The following is a 20,830-nucleotide window of genomic DNA, read 5'->3' as shown; positions in this document are numbered from 1 at the left end:
GGGTTTAGCAATAACACTGCACTTCCGTTCCGTCACTACAAAGATTGATATCTCTGGTAGCTTCACTTCTGCTTTTTACTTGCCGTCCTCTAACTGATGAGGCTGCAAAACACAGCCGTTCTCAGCAACGTTGTCGGCAGCCAACGGGCTTGTACGTGAGTTATGCCTGCACCGGTGACTCGGCGACCGCCGTTGACCGCGTCGAGTTTGTTATCCTCGGTGTCCCGAGCCATAGCGGGGATCTTTCTGAAGTTCACAGCGAACGAACCACCGCCACACCCGCTTCACAAATTACTGTAGCACGGAACTTTTTTACTGCCGCAAGCAGTCAGTAGCACTATGACAAAATGGCGCATGTCCGTGCGCGTCACGATGGTGAAGCAGACGCCGAAAGCGCCCCTTAGCCAATCGGACGCCTAAATTTGGTCACGTGCCCCAAGCAGCCAATTGAGTCGCGCGCTAGTGCTTCTCAATGACGTGTTTTTGCTAAAAAACCAATAAGCAAGGTGAGCCAGCAGTGGTGGGAAATTGAAGATGAAGAACGACCCTTCCAAACGAGACCAAGATGAACACGATAGCTCGTGTGTAACGGCAACAGTTTGGCGCGGCAAAAGCGCGATTTTTGCGTCAATTTGTGCTCACATTCATCTCACAGGAATGTTATAAATTGATTTTGCGAAAGAAATAATGACGCGAGAAGCTAGAAACTTCTCAGATAAGTGCAAAAATAGGCGCAGATTTAAAAAATGTCAGCTTCAAAAAGTCGATTTTTTTGCAATTTTTGGCCTTCTAAGACCCGTGTCCCCCCTTAAAGTTGTCGCGGCTGAGCATACAAGCGAAGTCCAGCGCCTTCTGTCGCAGGATCCTGCCAGATAAAGGCACCTTGTTGGCACCCTGTTTCGAAAACCACGCGTCCAAGAACGCTGCAGCCGTCACGGTTTCGTTTCTTGCACTCGTGTCGTTTTCAAGGGCACCAAGAATGGAGGCCTTGTTCTTGAGAATCGTGGACCACGAGCTGCAAGTAACCCCGAATTCCTCGGCGATGTCCATTTTTTCTGCCCTTTTCCACCTCGCTGATGATTGCAACCTTATTTTCCAGCGTGATCAACTTCCACTTTTTCGTGGGGAGCGGCATCTTCGCAGGCAGCAAAATCAGATGAAGCAATCGCAACACACGGTTCACGTTGCACCAAGCGACCAAGCAAACTCTCCACAAATGGCTCCACACACGCGACCATGTGTGTGCAAAGTCGACAAAGCCAAGCACAGAGCCAAGCCAACGAACGATACTCCATGAGGATTGTGGTGTTGGCTACGTACGTAGTCCGCGATAATGAGCAGGTGTTTCGCAAGCCATAATCATCATCATTGTCGCCAGCTTTTCGTTTTTTTGTAGACAATGATGGCGGCTGCTTCTCAAGTGCGCTTAGCAATAGTTTTGCACAATTGAAGTGAAGCATGAATGCATTTCAGTAGTTTTCGAATGTAAATGTTGCGAGAGTAGATTATATGCACACTCGTGTTTCAAAAATGTCATTAATGAGGGACTGTGTTATGAATATTTTTCATTGTCGCGAGTTAGGAAATGCATTGACTCCTATGGGCATGCACCGATGCTCCGAAAATATTTCGTTGCGGTGAGAATTTCGTTCCCTCGGGATTTCGTTATCGCGGGTTTCGACTGTACACGTGGGCGAAAAACGCGCTGGTGGGGGCAATGAACGCGGCTGAAGCAGAGATGAAAAGAGCTGACCCATCTTCGTAGCACGAAGGATACATGCGACACCACCTTGCGTGCCACGCCTTCCACCGACTGCTACTGAAGCAGGGAGGAAGCGCGCAGCCCGTCTTCAAGGAGCATTAAGTAAGGTGGGAGAGTGGAATGCGTCGCTCAAGCTGAAACTGTAAACTTCGACTTTAAGGGTGTGGTAGAAATCACTGGCATGCAAGCTATCTCAGCAGGCATTACAGCAGGTTCGTATACCCTTCTATGTAATGTGCTCTCCATGCAAAGAGAGATGGCGAAAAGAGCGTTTCTTGCTGGAGTGGCTGTATTCTCTAGCACATATGTTTTGAAGTGCAAGATCTTTATCTAAAAGAGCTATTTACCAGCCTTACTTCATGTAATACTACAATTTGTTGCTAACCCACCCACTCCTTTACCGCTGCAATGAAAAAAAAATTTTTTTTCAGGCAAATGTGTAAAGTAAACAGAGTAAGTAGTAAAACATGCAAGATTTGAGAAATTGCAAAAAAAAAGAAGAATAAGGATTGTATTGGAATGCACATAATTTCATTTCAGTGGATGAAAAATGCAATGCCGCAAAGGTGGCAGACAAGAATGACACGTACGCGTTGCAAAGGCTCTTTTGCATATTATTTCAATGCTTACACATGAAAATGAAAAAGGACAGTGCCTGCAGTGCTGTGTGATTCTTGGCATGCTCATTTGAGTGTACCACAGATTGAAGTGAATGTGCGTCTTTGAAACAGAGTTTTGCCTATTGCAAACTGGTTCTTTGGTAATATTTGTGGGAACTATTGTAATATTTACAAATCTGCCTGTCCAAAATTTTACTCTGCTTGATGATCACACCACAAGTCGGGGAATTTTTCGAGAAATGGAGTATGTTTACTTAAGGGGGCAGACTGGTCTTAGACATTGTTTTGTTTATTTCTTCAGTTATCTTGATCAAACTGCAGAGAATTATGCAGTTTTTGTCTGCTGAATTCAAATATTTATTTAGTTTTTCTGTAACTCACCTCCAAGTTCACCCCCTATTGTTTAAGGCCACCACGGAAAAAAAGTGCTCCATAAAAAGTGATATTTAAAATATGCCAACATAGACTGATAACTATAAATTGAAAGTATGCAGATAGATTGAAAGTCTGATTGAAAGTCTGAAAGTTTTAGTTAAAGTGATATTTAAAATATGCCAACATAGACTGATAACTATAAATTGAAAGTATGCAGATAGATTGAAAGTCTGATTGAAAGTCTGAAAGTTTTAGTTTATACGTAGGCCTTTCTTGGTTACTATACAGAAAAATGAACTATAATTTTCAAAAGCAGTTAGAATTGTGTTACAATTATGATGAGTAATTAATAGAAAAGGCTTGTGCTCTAAATGCTGCTCCCATACCTGCATTCGACACACATACAGGTTTCCATTACTAAAAGAATTATTGTTGTATCTGCCCTAGCTGCAGAGATATTGAGGCCTCAAAATTGAACAGTCGTAATTTTTTTTTTCTTTCAGAAAAATGGAAAAAACAGAACACTAAGCTTCTTCTAAAAGCAACAATCATGGTGCGCATGTTTTGCAATCCTCATAAAGATGCTCATAAATTCGTAGCAGAGCTTCTAACACAAGTGCCGGCAAATTATAAAGCAGCCTCGAAGTCGGTTCCCCATTTGTTTTTTTGCAGGTTCTGCATGTTAAAACATCAAGAATCTGGACAAATAGAATAACATTACCAAAAAATTACCACTTCCTGGTGTGTGAAAATTTGCAAAGAGATAGAAAAATACTTGCAATTTTTAAAAAGGAATTTTTTTGTCACTTTTGGCTCCCGAAGACCTGTCTGTTCCCTTAAACGGCCAGTCAACAGGCTCAGACTATTTTTTACATCCCCCAAACAAGCTTGGTAATTCATAAAGTAGGTCGCAGCGATCACGTTTTCTCAATATTACAGAGCTGCGCGCTGCGCACAGCCTCCATTTCGAAAAACAATTCCCATGCTCCTTTCCTACGACTGACCAATCTCCTTGCACGCGCAGTGACGAAAACTCGGCGATCGGCGATGTGACGCAGCACGCAGCTCTTTGATTGGTCTAAACCATGTCTCAACAAACAGTAATGAAGTCAACAACAGTTCCTGTTCCCAGTCACAGCTACGACAGAGCTATTCAATCATACGAGTTGGGAAACTCCCCATAGGCTCCATGCATCAAAATCGGGACACTTCACTGACCCAGTCTTTGGGAGTGAGCAGATTGTCGCGCCACCTGTTGATAGGCACACCCACTATTAGGAACATTATTTGTGTTTTGTGTTGCTGCTTCCAGATGGTGCGGCAGTCTACTCCCAAAATTTTGAACTCCAGAAAAATTGAGCCAACTTCATGTCCGAGATTTAGAACGCAGTTTTGTTAAGGGGGGACGCGGCACTTCGGGACCGAAAATCAGCCAAAAAATCGAGTTTTCGCGGACCTTCTTTTCGCGTTCCCAACATCATTGCGCACCTATTTACAAAATTTCATAGCCGAATACCATCAACTTTTATCGTTATTCAACTTAAAAAAACCGAAAACGTGCGTTCTGCCCTTTAAATTGAGGGCGAATAGCGCAGGTTTCGGCTCTACGATACGCGGGAACTACGCGCTCGATCGGCGCCATTTTGGTCTTGTTTGAAAGAACGCGTTTTCAGCTGTTTTTTTTATTCAGTAAGCAACATTGAGCGTTTCCCCCGGCTCGAAAAACGGGGCCTCAAAGACGAAGAGCCGCGCTCACTGCCATTGGCTAAACGGCGCACGTGACTGAAATGGCGCTTTCCGGTTGGCTGGAAGCTCGCGGCTTGCGCCTGCATACGCGACCCGACGCCATTTTGAAAGGGTTACTGCTGTGACGCCTCGAAATCGGCAGAGCACTCTGAAGCTTCTGATCGTATCGCCATGCCTGGAAACGCAAAAAAGTATCGGACCGTGCACGCATTTGGTCGCAGGAAACGCAAAGGTCGTGGGAGAAAGTCTACGAAGTCATCAGAGCCCTTGGTTGACTCCGACGAACGATGTGTCGACGCTCCGCGGCCGTTCAGCGATGGTGCGACCGAGCGCGTTGCCTCCGACGACGATGACGGTGAAGCGAACTCCGGACGACTACGAATCGACGCCAAGGTGGTGACAAACGCCGAAGTTGAAGAAAATCATGCCCGGGAGAAAGCGACGCTCGACCGGCTTTCATCGGCGCCAGCAACTGCACGGAAAATTGACTTTTTCACCGCGAGTTGTAGCGAGGCAACCGCACAGGACTCGGACCACGCTGCTCCTTATCTGCTTATGCATCTAGATATCCTAAACGCGATAATGGGTGCCTTGTGTTGCAAAGCCTGCCACTGACCGGCTACGATCGTCAGAGGGGATCGGGACTACGGACTTGCCGTGAAAGTGCTAGTGCAGTGTGAAAGGTGCGACGAGATCGCGAATGAATGGACTTCGCCCCGCGCGAACGGCACGAAAACGTGCAATCCGTTTGAAGTAAATCTTCTCGCTTCGAGGGCGATGGTGGCTACCGGCAACGGCCAAACGAAAATGAACGATATTTTCGCAACAATGGGCATCTCACACCGCGGTATGCACCACAAGACGTTTCAGCGGCACTTGAAGAACACGCTGGCACCCGCTGCAACGCGAGCGGCTGAGTCCGCTATGAGCGAATGTGCGGAAAAGGTTAGAACAATTTATGATGACTTGTGCTTCGGCCACCGGGGCAACATTGCCGTTAGCTACGACGGCACGTGGAAGACGCGAGGCCATTCTTCCCACATCGGCGTGGGCACAGTTATCGAATTATTTAGTGGCTACGTGTTGGACTACGTCGTTCTTTCCAACTTTTGCCTAGGCTGCGAGGTGGGCCCAAAGCCTAGTAGTGAGGGCTATCAAGAATGGAAGGCTAACCACAAATGCCAAAAAAATACGAACAGCAAAGCGGGGCAAATGGAAGTGGAGGCGGCTCTAATTCTATTTCAGAGGTCGCTTGAACGCCATGGCCTGCGCTACACAACTATGCTGTCCGATGGAGACTCTAGGACATTTTGCGCCATACAAGACGCCAAGGTGTATGGTTACATTGACGTGCAGAAGGAAGACTGTATTAATCATGTACAGAAACGGATGGGCACCGCATTGAGAAACCTGGTGCAGAAACAAAAGTGCGATGGGAAAAGAGGCCTTGGTGGGAAAGGCAGGCTCACAGGTGAGCTGATCACCAGGCTGAGCACATATTATGGCCGGGCTCTGAAATCGCATGAAGGTGACATGGGCGAGATGCAAAAGGCTGTGATGGCCACATACCCCCACGTCACCTCCACTGATGAATGCTCGGACCACAGTCTGTGCCGAGCTGGTGAAACTTCATGGTGTCGGCACAATGCCGCAAAAGCAAAGGGTGAGCCCGACCCCAGGCATGCCTACAATCTACCGAAAGACGTGGCAGAGGCATTACTACCGGTTTATACCCGGCTTTCGGAAAGAGCCCTGCTTCAGAGGTGCGAACGCGGCAAAACGCAGAACTCCAACGAGAGCCTACATTCGGTAATCTGGAGTTTGGCCCCCAAGGAGCACCATGCGTCCCTGTTCGCTGTTGAAGGGGAGACGCTCCTCGAAAGCACTTTTTTTTTGTTATTCAACTTAGAGCTTCAGAAATTGGACCACTGATGCAGTTTTTCCTCCTGATTCCAAATCTGTAATCAGTTTTTACATAAGTGCAATAGTTTGGGAGTTGTGTTTCAAGTAATGGTGAAACTTGATAAGTTTTCCGGGAACTTTCGCGCATACTAAATGTTCATGCAGAGAGTTGTTCAATGGCTCCTTTTGCTCCCTATTAGCCATAGAGTGCCGATATCTAGCTAGAAATTGTGCTCCAACTTTGAAACTATGAAAAAAACATCTGTGTAGCAAAGTACCCTTTTTTTTCCACTCGACCACCATTAAATTTATTAATAGATATTTACAGCTGATAGGTTGTGCTGATTCAAGTAGATATCGGCACCCTACGCACTCTCCTCAATGTGTGTGCCAAATTTCGTCGTCGTATGACCATTCTAAGTGCCCGAAACACTTCCCGCAAAAAATGCAAATTGGCCAAAATTGCGAAATGAGAAAAACGCGTTTGAAAGTTTGAAAGTCTGTATTTACAAAAATGAAAAACGCAGTAGCACGAAACTTGTGCTGAACACATACACACATGTCCAGAGGGAATATCAGTTGTCTAAAACTCTCCAGCACCGTAGGTTTTCCCTTCCCGGCTGGTGCGGCAGGACTCTTCCACCCGGGCCCTCTTGGCTGCACTGCGACGGTGTGCCCTCGCCTCAGCAATCTGACGCACATTCATCTTGTGCATGCGCATGCTGTCTCGGCGGTCGCTGAGGGTAACCAGGGCCTCCGAAGGAAGCACCCCAAGCTCTTCCAGCACCTTTTCAAAGCTCGCGTGGCCCCGGTTGAACCACAGGACTGCAATGGCTGTGGCTGTTTCCACAGCAGTCCGGGAAGCAAACCGGGTCTTTGGACACAGCAGCCATATTTTGCTGTTCAGGGACTCGGCCGCGTTCTGTGTCTTGCCGTGGAGGCACCGGGCAAGCAGCTTCGCATCTGTGAGACGCTTGTAGATTGGGAGGACTGCCAAACCCTGGGCCTTGGTCAGGAGGGGGGTGTGGCACGGTGCAGGCTGGCCCTGCGCCTCAGCACGTCGGTGCTTGCACCACGAGTCTGGGCCTGCAGGACAGAACTTGTGACTTCCAGCACCGTCTGTTGAGCACGAGTGCAAACATGAGGCCCATATGGCAGTGTACATCTTGTGGACATTTCCCCGATTGTTCACAATGGCCACCTGAAAGTAAGTTTGAAGCTTCTGGATGGTGGTCTCCTTCAGCTTCTCCCCTCGTGGAAGTGGCGTTGGCAGCTTCCGCAGGCCGGTGCCCAGACGTTTCGCCACGTGGTTGGTGCACTCCTCTTTTTCAATTGGAGTGTCAGGGTACACGTTGGCATCACAGACCCCGTTGTAGGCCTTGCTGTCTCCATCGCTTAGGAAGATGGTGAACCGCAGGGGTGTCTCATAGTCCACAGTCCTCTGCCAAATGCGCACTGCAGCTTCGGCCTCCATGGCATGCGAAGAACAGTCGCAATTCTTCTCACAAACGGGATGATGAAACGCCTGCCATGTTTCTTCATCGCCTCCCATGTCGTTATGCAAACTGCACGCCAGGCAGAAGTTGGAAAGCACTTCATAGTCCAGGCACAAACCAGTGTCCAAGGACACTACAGTTCCCACACCATTGTGGCTTTTGTGGCCTCTTTTTTGCCATGTGCCGTCAAACATGACTGGCACGTCACTGTTACCAGCCACCTCTTTGGTGACGCTGCGTGCCCTTTGCATGTTTTCACAGACAGCCTTCACTGCCGCACTGTGAATCTTTTTGCCGATAGCATGGAAGGTCTTATGGTGCATAGGGTTTGGCAATCCAACTACTGCACAAAATCGTGAAAGTTGCTCATGCCCGATACCGACGGCACGCGCTGCAAGCACCACTTTCAGGTTCACGGCAAAGGCGTCACGCGAACTCCCGCTGTCGTAGCTTCTGCTTGCACCGCGGCCGCCATCTGACGCGACCCGCTTCGACGAGTACGCGGACGAAAGGATGCTCTCCGAGCACTCCGCATTCTCGCAGTGTAGCTCCAGAAACGCCGAAAGGCCTTTCCGCTTTTTATTCGGTGCCCGAACTGCGAGTTTACTCTCGTGACAAACGGGGCATGCCGCGCCTGCGACGACGGCCGTCAATGCACCCAACTCGCACAGCACTACGCTTTCGGCACGATCGGCATTCGGCCTGACGTCGTTTTCGAATAACGCGATCTTTTTCTGCGATGCACTCACAAAATTCACTGCAGCGTTGATCTCGTCGTCGCAGTTGCCATGGTCGACGTTGCCGTGGTCGATGTTAGGCCTACCGGCCGCTGGCCCGTCGCGGACATTTTCGTTGGCGGTGGCTTTCTTGTACGTCCTCCGCCGCTTCCCTCTGAACTTGTTCTTACTTCTGTATTTCCGATGGTCGGCAACGGCCTTTTTCGGGCTTGCCATCGCACGAAAACAGCGAAAAATAACTCCGGAAAACAGTGAAGCGAACTACGGCAAGAAAACACGGGTGCTGTCAGCCAATGGCGGCCCTGCGTTAGTGGCGCGCGGTTTGAAACGGCGGGAAAAGACTGTTTTTGTTGCTTTTTTTTTAGATTTTTCGTGAACGTACGAGACTTCAAGAACCGGGATCGTGGAGAGTAAGGACAACTCTACACGAGCCAGCGGCCGCAATATGGCGGACAGCTCTCTTCGCGGCCCCGCGAGCACGCGAACAGCAGCCCGTTTTGTGTAAATTTCGTGATGCTGCGCGTCACTGCCGCTCACTCAGACGCGTTTTTCACTGACTTCTGATGCTTATTTCGCTGTGATATTTTCAGATGTCAAAATATAATGTATAAAGATGATAAAGCAACAAAAAACAGAAAAGGTGAAATTTGGAAAAAAAACGCGACTTTTCGACCTGCGTCTCCCCTTGAAGCAGCTGTTGCAGAAGCAGTGCTGCGCTTCAACACGGGCAATTTGAATTCTGCAACGGCAATCTTAGGTGAAATGGACATGAATGCGACAAGTACTGGTGCCAGGAGAGCGAGAGAAAAAGACCATCGTCGCAGCATTGTCTCCAACAAGAAAAGAACAGCCTCATTGGAACTCCGGAAGCTAGTGCAGAGGAGGCATGAGCACAGAATGCATTCAGACTATGCTTCTGGTGCGTTTTGAGGTTGTCTTGTTGCATCTTCTGCAATAAAAATGTGTGCCCACGTTTTTTCTCGATTTCTCAAAACGACAATTTTCATGTGCTTCCCATTATGCCGGAGCAATATCTCTTGTTCTATCTGGGTTATCATTACGATTTCTTTTTTGTTTCGAAGATAAATGCAGGGGATGTGTCGTAAAGTAAGTTTTATTGTAATAATTTTTGGAAAAAATTCTCTAAATGGATCTTTTGTTTCAAGTGTAGATGGGGAAATTTTTCATGTTATATTCAACATCCCACAACTTTGCTTCGAAATAGCCCAGAACAATGATTTATACTTTATTGCACACTGTGAACATACCGAATTGGTTCTATAGGTTGCACATCAATATCCAAGTTACAGTTAATTAGCTAATTAGGCCTTAATTGAGAAAGTCGCAGTTCATTATATCTTTAAAACTAATTCTCACAGCAAAAAAAGAATTAGATTTTTGAAATCAGCAGTAAAATCTACATAGGCTCTCCAAATTTGACTGAGGTACTCGCAAAAATAAAAGAGTTTTTGGAAGGTGTAGTATCCCCCCTTAAAAATGTCGACTGCAAGTCAATCGTCTGGGCTGCAGAGAAGCATCGGCACCAGGTAAATGGAATTAAACCAGGCATTGCAGCAAGCGGAAGTGCTTTGCGACTGATCGAGTTCGCCGATGACGTAAATCGCTGACGTCTTGCCATATTGCCGAACTGGGCAGAGTCACGACGACGGGCCACGCCTTCCGCTTCCTACGTAGGAGAAGGGTGGCGAGACCGAGTGAAAATTTGAAACTAGCTGGAAGCGATGTTCTAGGCCCTGTAACTTCCTTAATATAGCACGTATTCGCAAAATTTTTGTGGCAGCGTGTTCACGAAGTAAATGTGCACATATCTCTCTTTACAACAATTTCTTGAGCTTGGGGTTGTTTACTGGCCCTTTAAGGGGAGACGCTCCTCGAAAGCACTTTTTTTTTGTTATTCAACTTAGAGCTTCAGAAATTGGACCACTGATGCAGTTTTTCCTCCTGATTCCAAATCTGTAATCAGTTTTTACATAAGTGCAATAGTTTGGGAGTTGTGTTTCAAGTAATGGTGAAACTTGATAAGTTTTCCGGGAACTTTCGCGCATACTAAATGTTCATGCAGAGAGTTGTTCAATGGCTCCTTTTGCTCCCTATTAGCCATAGAGTGCCGATATCTAGCTAGAAATTGTGCTCCAACTTTGAAACTATGAAAAAAACATCTGTGTAGCAAAGTACCCTTTTTTTTCCACTCGACCACCATTAAATTTATTAATAGATATTTACAGCTGATAGGTTGTGCTGATTCAAGTAGATATCGGCACCCTACGCACTCTCCTCAATGTGTGTGCCAAATTTCGTCGTCGTATGACCATTCTAAGTGCCCGAAACACTTCCCGCAAAAAATGCAAATTGGCCAAAATTGCGAAATGAGAAAAACGCGTTTGAAAGTTTGAAAGTCTGTATTTACAAAAATGAAAAACGCAGTAGCACGAAACTTGTGCTGAACACATACACACATGTCCAGAGGGAATATCAGTTGTCTAAAACTCTCCAGCACCGTAGGTTTTCCCTTCCCGGCTGGTGCGGCAGGACTCTTCCACCCGGGCCCTCTTGGCTGCACTGCGACGGTGTGCCCTCGCCTCAGCGGTCTGACGCACATTCATCTTGTGCATGCGCATGCTGTCTCGGCGGTCGCTGAGGGTAACCAGGGCCTCCGAAGGAAGCACCCCAAGCTCTTCCAGCACCTTTTCAAAGCTCGCGTGGCCCCGGTTGAACCACAGGACTGCAATGGCTGTGGCTGTTTCCACAGCAGTCCGGGAAGCAAACCGGGTCTTTGGACACAGCAGCCATATTTTGCTGTTCAGGGACTCGGCCGCGTTCTGTGTCTTGCCGTGGAGGCACCGGGCAAGCAGCTTCGCATCTGTGAGACGCTTGTAGATTGGGAGGACTGCCAAACCCTGGGCCTTGGTCAGGAGGGGGGTGTGGCACGGTGCAGGCTGGCCCTGCGCCTCAGCACGTCGGTGCTTGCACCACGAGTCTGGGCCTGCAGGACAGAACTTGTGACTTCCAGCACCGTCTGTTGAGCACGAGTGCAAACATGAGGCCCATATGGCAGTGTACATCTTGTGGACATTTCCCCGATTGTTCACAATGGCCACCTGAAAGTAAGTTTGAAGCTTCTGGATGGTGGTCTCCTTCAGCTTCTCCCCTCGTGGAAGTGGCGTTGGCAGCTTCCGCAGGCCGGTGCCCAGACGTTTCGCCACGTGGTTGGTGCACTCCTCTTTTTCAATTGGAGTGTCAGGGTACACGTTGGCATCACAGACCCCGTTGTAGGCCTTGCTGTCTCCATCGCTTAGGAAGATGGTGAACCGCAGGGGTGTCTCATAGTCCACAGTCCTCTGCCAAATGCGCACTGCAGCTTCGGCCTCCATGGCATGCGAAGAACAGTCGCAATTCTTCTCACAAACGGGATGATGAAACGCCTGCCATGTTTCTTCATCGCCTCCCATGTCGTTATGCAAACTGCACGCCAGGCAGAAGTTGGAAAGCACTTCATAGTCCAGGCACAAACCAGTGTCCAAGGACACTACAGTTCCCACACCATTGTGGCTTTTGTGGCCTCTTTTTTGCCATGTGCCGTCAAACATGACTGGCACGTCACTGTTACCAGCCACCTCTTTGGTGACGCTGCGTGCCCTTTGCATGTTTTCACAGACAGCCTTCACTGCCGCACTGTGAATCTTTTTGCCGATAGCATGGAAGGTCTTATGGTGCATAGGGTTTGGCAATCCAACTACTGCACAAAATCGTGAAAGTTGCTCATGCCCGATACCGACGGCACGCGCTGCAAGCACCACTTTCAGGTTCACGGCAAAGGCGTCACGCGAACTCCCGCTGTCGTAGCTTCTGCTTGCACCGCGGCCGCCATCTGACGCGACCCGCTTCGACGAGTACGCGGACGAAAGGATGCTCTCCGAGCACTCCGCATTCTCGCAGTGTAGCTCCAGAAACGCCGAAAGGCCTTTCCGCTTTTTATTCGGTGCCCGAACTGCGAGTTTACTCTCGTGACAAACGGGGCATGCCGCGCCTGCGACGACGGCCGTCAATGCACCCAACTCGCACAGCACTACGCTTTCGGCACGATCGGCATTCGGCCTGACGTCGTTTTCGAATAACGCGATCTTTTTCTGCGATGCACTCACAAAATTCACTGCAGCGTTGATCTCGTCGTCGCAGTTGCCATGGTCGACGTTGCCGTGGTCGATGTTAGGCCTACCGGCCGCTGGCCCGTCGCGGACATTTTCGTTGGCGGTGGCTTTCTTGTACGTCCTCCGCCGCTTCCCTCTGAACTTGTTCTTACTTCTGTATTTCCGATGGTCGGCAACGGCCTTTTTCGGGCTTGCCATCGCACGAAAACAGCGAAAAATAACTCCAGAAAACAGTGAAGCGAACTACGGCAAGAAAACACGGGTGCTGTCAGCCAATGGCGGCCCTGCGTTAGTGGCGCGCGGTTTGAAACGGCGGGAAAAGACTGTTTTTGTTGCTTTTTTTTTAGATTTTTCGTGAACGTACGAGACTTCAAGAACCGGGATCGCGGAGAGTAAGGACAACTCTACACGAGCCAGCGGCCGCAATATGGCGGACAGCTCTCTTCGCGGCCCCGCGAGCACGCGAACAGCAGCCCGTTTTGTGTAAATTTCGTGATGCCGCGCGTCACTGCCGCTCACTCAGACGCGTTTTTCACTGACTTCTGATGCTTATTTCGCTGTGATATTTTCAGATGTCAAAATATAATGTATAAAGATGATAAAGCAACAAAAAACAGAAAAGGTGAAATTTGGAAAAAAAACGCGACTTTTCGACCCGCGTCTCCCCTTAAGAGTAACAATAGCATACAAGGTAGGCTTCACGAATTTTATAGCTAGCCAAACCCTGTGATCACACTAACACGTAAAAAGAGAACGCACGCACCTTTGCTCTTGACGATGGTCTCAAAATCCTCCCCATTTTTGGCTACATAGACGGCCATCTTGTCAATGATTGGCTGCACATCTGGGGGTGGTGGTATCGCATATCCTGTAAGCACAGCTTCTGTTGGAAGGAGGATGGGCTCCAGGCCTGGAGGTGGAGGTGGCACTGAACAGTCTTCGGGTGCTCCGTAACCTTCATAGCCTGCATGAATGACAAAATTTGAAAGATCGCCGACCACGTCAAAGGGGTCGCAGCATGCCTTTAAGAGTGTGCAAATATACAAGTATAAATGCACCCCCAACTTCAGTAGTTGATATGTGGGGTTTAATGTCCCAAAACCACCATATGATTATGAGAGATGCCGTAGAGGAGGGCTCTGGAAATTTCGACCACCTGGGGTTTTTTAATGTGCACCCAAATCTGAGCACACGGGCCTACAACATTTCCGCCTCCAACAGAAATGCTGCCGCAGCAGCCGTGATTTGATACCGCGACCTGCGGGTCAGAAGCCGAGTACTTTAGCCACTGGACTACCGTGGTGGGACCCCAACTTCAGAAGTGAAAATTTAGATTTTTTTTCCTCCCATAATACGCACATCCCTACATTCATCCGCTTCAGTCCCGCAAACCGACAACTGGTGCTTTCCTGACTGTTTGATCTTCTCTAGTACCCTTCCAACTATTACCCTTCTGACTGATCTTTTCTGTACACCGTGGCGGCAGTTTCTGATGGTGCCATCGAGTGTTTTAGACTTCGTCTACACATTTTCATGTTCTGAAAATGCATCAAAATGTTCAAGATTGTGTGAACTGCGTGGCAATAAATACCTTAGCCTAGAATTGCATAGTCAAATTTCGTTGAAGTGGAATGGCAGATTAAAAAGTGCTCGTTTTGAGTGAGTGAACAACTTTATTCACTTCCTGCAGGTTACCGAACTGGGATTTCACCTAGGAGTTGGCCGAGAGACCATGTCTCTCAGCAGCTTCCTTGGCCTGCTGGATCCCCAGTGTTGATTATCTAGTCTTGAGCTGAGCAGCGCCGTCCGCCAACGCTTCAGAAGGTCTTCAATGGAGGCCGCATCTCTCATATTGACAATTAGTGCTGGACATTCCCTGAGAATATGTGCTAGTGTGGCCCTATTACTACATACAGTCGCTCACAGATTCTTCGGACTCCGAAAATTCAGACTTGCTGGAAGCATTTTTTCGGCTGATTTTCCGGACGAATTCCTCCCCCTAAAGTTGAATTTTTTGGACTAAATCACTTGTTTTGAGGCACACCACGAACCCGCATGGACGCTGCCGTGTTGAATTTTCTGCCGGCTTGACTAAACTTAGTGCCTTAATTTTAAAATGGCTTTCCTGCCTCCAAGATTGGAAAGCAAATGTCATATTTCAAGCTTCCGAGGCCGTGCCTGCTTAGTAAACGCGGCACGGGACCATTTTTTCGTCTTCAGTCAGCCGTAGTGGTCAGCACTGTCGTCATCGCACTGTACAGGAAGGAGGCGGAGCTGCGCAGTAGTGGAGTGAATGTGCCTGCCACAATGACATTAGGGAGTTTTAGAATAGCGCACCGTGAGCCCTTCGGTGCCGTCACTGCCACTGCGCGTGTGTCGTAACGCGAGTCGCCGTTCGGGGCCTGCCCGCAGAAAACTTGAAATAGTGTGCGACAATCGCAGCCCACGAAGTGTTGTGTGTAGCTTCCGTGCATTTGCGATTGTGGTCGGGGCGAATGTCCCTAGACCTTTCCCTAGGAGGAGCAAACGCTATTCTAGAACTCATAATGTGTCCGCTATACCGGCAACGCCCGCAAACGTTATTCTAAAACTCCATATTTAAAGACTTCACTCGTGCGAACGATGACGATTTCGTGCGTGGAGCTCACAGGTGAAGAAATTCTTTGCCAAGTTGTGCCACAGCCGGTGAGCGGTTCAGATGATGACGACGATGATTGGCCGCAGCTATCGGCAGCAGAGATTGGCACCACGGTGACGTTTTTGTTGAGCATTTACGGTGACGATGTCACCTGGCGCAAATATAGGGGAACCAAATTGCTTCCAAGCGTAGTATGACGCAGGCAGAATCATGGACTTTTTTAAGCCTGCCTGATGCAATAAAGCTTATATTTCTGACAAAAGTGAATTTTTTGGACTGTTCAATTTTTCGGACTTTTTTTCGGTCCTCGCCAGGTCTGAAGAATCGGTCGGCGACTGTATACAAATCAGGGTAAGTGGGTTTTTTAATTACAGAATTAGTGTAGGTGCCAGTTTGTAATTGCCGCCACTGAACGAACTGGGCCCTGTTGGGCTTGGGGTGAGGCGGGTAGTATTCCCTTAGTTGAAGTCTACAGTGTTGGGTAATGTTGTTGAATTTGGTAAGTCTATCTTGCCACTCCTCCCCAAGAGAGTCCGTATGGGTGGTGTCAACCACGGACGTAGCTCGGTAGCTCAGAACGTGAGGCCTTGTGTGATCGATAGGTGTGTTGGCGGGCAACCAGAGGATGCATGCGCTTTCGTCGTCAGAACGGCTTTTGCTTTTAGTAAGAACTTTCAATGCCACTGGAGAGATCCTACCATATGCAACACGGACGTAGCTCGGTAGCTCAGAACGTGAGGCCTTGTGTGATCGATAGGTGTGTTGGCGGGCAACCAGAGGATGCATGTACTTTCGTCGTCAGAACGGCTTTTGCTTTTAGTAAGAACTTTCAATGCCACTGGAGAGATCCTACCATATGCTTGTGAGTCACTGATAATACACTGGGCATTGGTATGAGCTATGGCGAGCGCGATAGCAACCTTCTCTGCCGTATCCACATGATTTGCGTTGATTGAAGCGTTGGTTATGCATTTGTGCATGTGGTTCTCTAGAACCGCAGCAACAAAATGGCGATAGTTCCGATAGCGCGCTGCATCAATGAAGACCGCCTCCTCATTGCATTGAAAAGTTTAGAGCATAGCTTTGGCTCTACCGATTCTTTTACCTTTGTTGTGCTCAGGGTGCATGTTCTTTGGCAATGATGGTATTATGAGTTTAGAGCGAATTTCGCAAGGTATGCGTATTTGATACCATGCTGTGTGAAGAAATGCTGAGACTGTCGTCAATTTGGAAACATTCTTTCGTATTGCTCAAGCACTCATACTGTGAGATCTGTTGCGCTTCAATTATTTCTTCAAGCGTTTTATGAAGGCCTAGTTAAAGAAGGAGTTTCGTGCTACTATTTTGTCGAAGCCTTAACGCCTGTTTATAAACTCTTCTGATGAGCCCGTTGAGTTTGGTTTTTTCCACCGCGTACCATCAGTGGTAGGCAGCGACATAAGTAATGTGGCTGAGCACAAAGGAGTGGATAAGCCGAAGAATACTACATTCCTTCATGCCCTGATGTTTGTTACTTATTCTTTCAATGAGTTGCATCGTTTGCACAACTTTAGCTTCTAATTTGAGAATTGCCTCACCATTTGTGCCTTTGCTTTCAACCACCTGAAACCCGTATTATATTGACTGTCGGTACAACGCGTCCATCTGCCGTCTTTGGGTAATGTCTGTATATGAGGTTGTTGGACTTTACTGTTTGGGTGGTCTGCTTCTGAGTGTGGGGCAGTATAAGAGGAATTCGAACAAGTGAGCTCTGTTCTATGTAGGTATTGTTCCACTACCAGGCTTGCACAAATATTCAAATGCTTCGAATATTCAAACAAATAGTTCAGTATTCGAATGCGCTTCAATTCGAATTTAAATTGTCGAATATTGGAAGTATTCGCAATGAACGAATAGATGTATAATAATCCACATGTCATTGCCTGTAAAGGTGGTTTCACTGCAGTGTATTAATGCTAAGCCATGAAAGTACCTATCAAGGGAAAATTCACTTTGCCGCGAAACCCCCTTCAAATTTAAAGGGGCCCTGCAACACTTGCTGAACATGGTCAGAAAATGCTGCCGATCGGTAGTCGAGGCTACCAAGAACACGGAGACAAATATTACAGGGCAGCACGCGGCCTGTAATTCAAAATAAATTTTCAAAGCTGAAAATTGCCTTTTTTTTCTTGGCAAATGACACTACAAGCCTAAAAATCACTTGTCAAAGCCAAGAAGGAATATACGGCTCTGGTCACAGCCACTGGCTGATTTGAACAACGCGCGCTCGTCATTACTGGAGCTGCCGCAGGAGACCGCCGTTTGTCCACGAGTAGGTGCACGATTGCACTGAAAATCCGTGTATTCGAAAAAAAAAAAAGGTGCTCAAGGTCACGATGTGCATGCGTTGTATTTTCTTTTGCCGTGCCATTCCTCCCTGCTTAACTTCCAGCAATTTTGTCGGAACAAGAAGAGAGAGTGCAGTTGCAGCGTGCGAAAAATTTTTGGAACTCTGCTCGTACTGAACTGATTCTATAAACCTCACCGCAGTAAATTTGTGAGGCAACAAGCATGTTTACTGGCTCCATGGTTACTTGAAAAAGTGTTGCAGGGTCCCTTTAAAAGAACATGTTACCCTCAAATCAATTCTTTATTTTTTAACAAATTCTTTATTTTATTAAGCTGGTTATGACAGCATATGTTCTCCAAGTATAATAAATTTTAAGACATTAAGTATCTTAGAGGTTATCGATCCCATTCTACCGAAACTACTCCTCAAGGTTGTTTCGACTTCCTTTACAAAAAAAAAAAAAGGAATTTGCATAGAGCTCCTACTTCAAATCAAAAGCAATAATGTGCAGGTTATTACATCATATTAAATGTTCCTTTCTTTATGTCATACATATTATTAAAATTCTATTCAAAATCATTCAATCAAAATCACCATTTGCTTCGAACTCGGTTCGAACCTAAAATTCATTATTCGCACAAGCCTATCCACTTTGTTTACTGCTTCTTGTAGCCGTTCTTCTATAGAGCCGTCACTGCCATCACATGTGCTGAGAATATTTATGCATTGGCTCCTATGAACTGCTGACAGGGCCCTGAGAATTTTTTGTTGTAACGGAAATTTTAGTGAAGCAGCGTTCGTTGTAGTGGGGTTTGACTGTAAACCTTTATATAAGTGCTTTCACAGCTTACCACGCCTCCACTGTCATGAAATTACAGTTACAGGCAACATCCGAAATAATATGCCTATTTATTAATTTCGAACACTTCAACATTTCAAATAAATTAAATTCAAATCAAAGCAAATTCGAATACTTAGTATCCGTTTGTATTTTCGAAGCACTTGAATCCTCACACAAGACTGGTACGGGGTCATTCTAACATGGCGGCTAATACAGGGTCACCCTGCCATGGCGGTTAACATACGACGGACTAGACTGCAGACAGTTCAGTTGCCAGACACGTGACGTAATACAGATCCCTCCCCATTGATTGATATGTGGGGTTTAACGTCCCAAAACCACTCTATGATTATGAGAGACGCCGTAGTGGAGGGCTCCGGAAATTTAGACCACCTGGGGTTCTTTAACGTGCACCCAAATCTGAGCACACGGGCCTACAACATTTCCGCCTCCATCGGAAATGCAGCCGCCGCAGCCGGGATTCGAACCCGCGCCCTGCGGGTCAGCAGCCGAGTGCCTTAGCCACTAGACCACCGCGGCGGGCAGATCCCTCCGCAGCCAGCATTAACACGACAGGAGAGAATTCACGCTACAAGCGAGGATTTCAGCTTTGCTCCCTGAGGGATCCCAACAGTGATTTGGGTTTTTGTCGTGTCACGAATTGGTCAGTGCAGACCGAAGTGGGAATGGCTGACGTACCGTATTTACACGCATAATCCTCGCACTTTTTTTGTCGCAAAACTGCTGCTAAGTTGGGGGGTGCGAAAATTACGTGGGGAAAACTTTTCACTTAAACGTACCGAGCGAAAAAGAAAACAAAGTGGCCGCAAATCGGGATTCTCACACCAGCAACTTACAGCAAACTTTAAAAAGTACTGATTAGAACTTACCTCAACAATAAAAGCAGAGGTTCAACACAAGGCAAGATTTATTTGAGACACAAAGAGTGGAAGCAAATAGTTGAGAATCAAAATACTATTATATGCAAAGCTTGTGGCCGTTGCGGGCGTAGCGGTAGCGTTCGTCTCTCAACAGGAGCCCTCAAAAGGTAAGCGTAGGACGTAGGTATTGGGCTGATGGCTATTTAACAGAATCGCCCACAGTTTCCTTCTGAAGAAATAAAGTTTAGCATTAATCCCAGTTTTAGGCACACGGCGGGCCCAACGCGTTTTGGTGACTCTCAGCTGCCGTCACCAGTACTGAACACAAAACTCGTAGACTCCGAAGGGCCTACTGGTGGCCCTGTTGCCGTCGTTTAGTGCATGATCTATCACTTGCAACTTGAAGCAGCGGTGTAGCTTCAGTATCACCCCATAACGTGCCAAGATTACCGACACAGCATACAAAGTACGCCGCAATGCGCACTGGCCACTTCGGCTTGGATTGGATTGAATTAAATCTGCATGCAACAGTACGCTTGATGCTTAAGAGATGGTGCCAGATGGTGCGCGCTATCATCATCAGTGACTGGAACGAGCAGACAACATTATTGCGGCAGTTTTCAGGGTGCGATAATTACTCGAGGAAAAAAAGAAATCTTATTTTTCTTGGGCGAAGTGGGGTTGCGAGAATTATGCGAGTGCGAGGACTACGCGAGTAAATACGGTATATGGTGACACAGTACGCAATTTGCCGGCACAAGTCGCGATCTGGTTTTTTGTGTGATTAAGGCTTTATGTAGAGAGTCGTCTTGCCACAGCAGCCGTTATGTACATGGTTGTTCAACCATGGCGGATATATACAGAGTTGTCCTACCACAGCGGTGATGTATGGGGTCTTACCAGAGCGTTTACGTACAGTGTCATCCAACCACAGTGGTTATGTACAGTGGCGCCTTACCACGGCAGTTATGTAAGCGGTCGTCCTACCACGGCGGTTATCTACAAGGTCGTCTAACCACAGTGGTTAAGGGGGGACGTGGCAATGAAAATTATCTTTGTTCTTCATGAAGCTAAAGGAATGAAATTTGGCATGCAGATGTCAATTGTTGTGCTGATATCATAACTGAAATCACTTTTGGGCTATCTAATATAACTTCTGAGTTACAACACTTGATAGACTCTGTCACCTAATTAGACACAAGTTTGTCAAAAATTTGCATAAGGATATTTACAAGGATCCGATTTGTGCCATAATGCTATTGGTTTATACGGCAGTTATGTTTGGGGTCGTCCTACCACGGCGGTTATGTACCGGCTCATCCTTCCACTGCAGT

The 20,830-nt window shown here is 47.3% G+C and overlaps 1 protein-coding gene across 1 annotated transcript in view; it reads right to left on the bottom strand.

The window, feature by feature from the left end:
* LOC142788359 (splicing factor, suppressor of white-apricot homolog) overlaps positions 1-20,830 on the bottom strand; it is an 85,816-nt gene that overhangs the window by 26,733 nt on the left and 38,253 nt on the right. The window contains exon 8 of the mRNA XM_075884919.1: positions 13,571-13,771. Within this exon, the coding sequence (XP_075741034.1) occupies positions 13,571-13,771 (201 nt within the window). The remainder of the gene's footprint in view (positions 1-13,570; positions 13,772-20,830) is intronic.

This window comes from Rhipicephalus microplus, unplaced genomic scaffold (assembly GCF_043290135.1).
Source record: "Rhipicephalus microplus isolate Deutch F79 unplaced genomic scaffold, USDA_Rmic scaffold_56, whole genome shotgun sequence".
NCBI lineage: Eukaryota > Metazoa > Arthropoda > Arachnida > Ixodida > Ixodidae > Rhipicephalus > Rhipicephalus microplus.
Note: the sequence above shows the minus strand (reverse complement) of the source record. Positions and strands in the feature narration are given on the sequence as shown.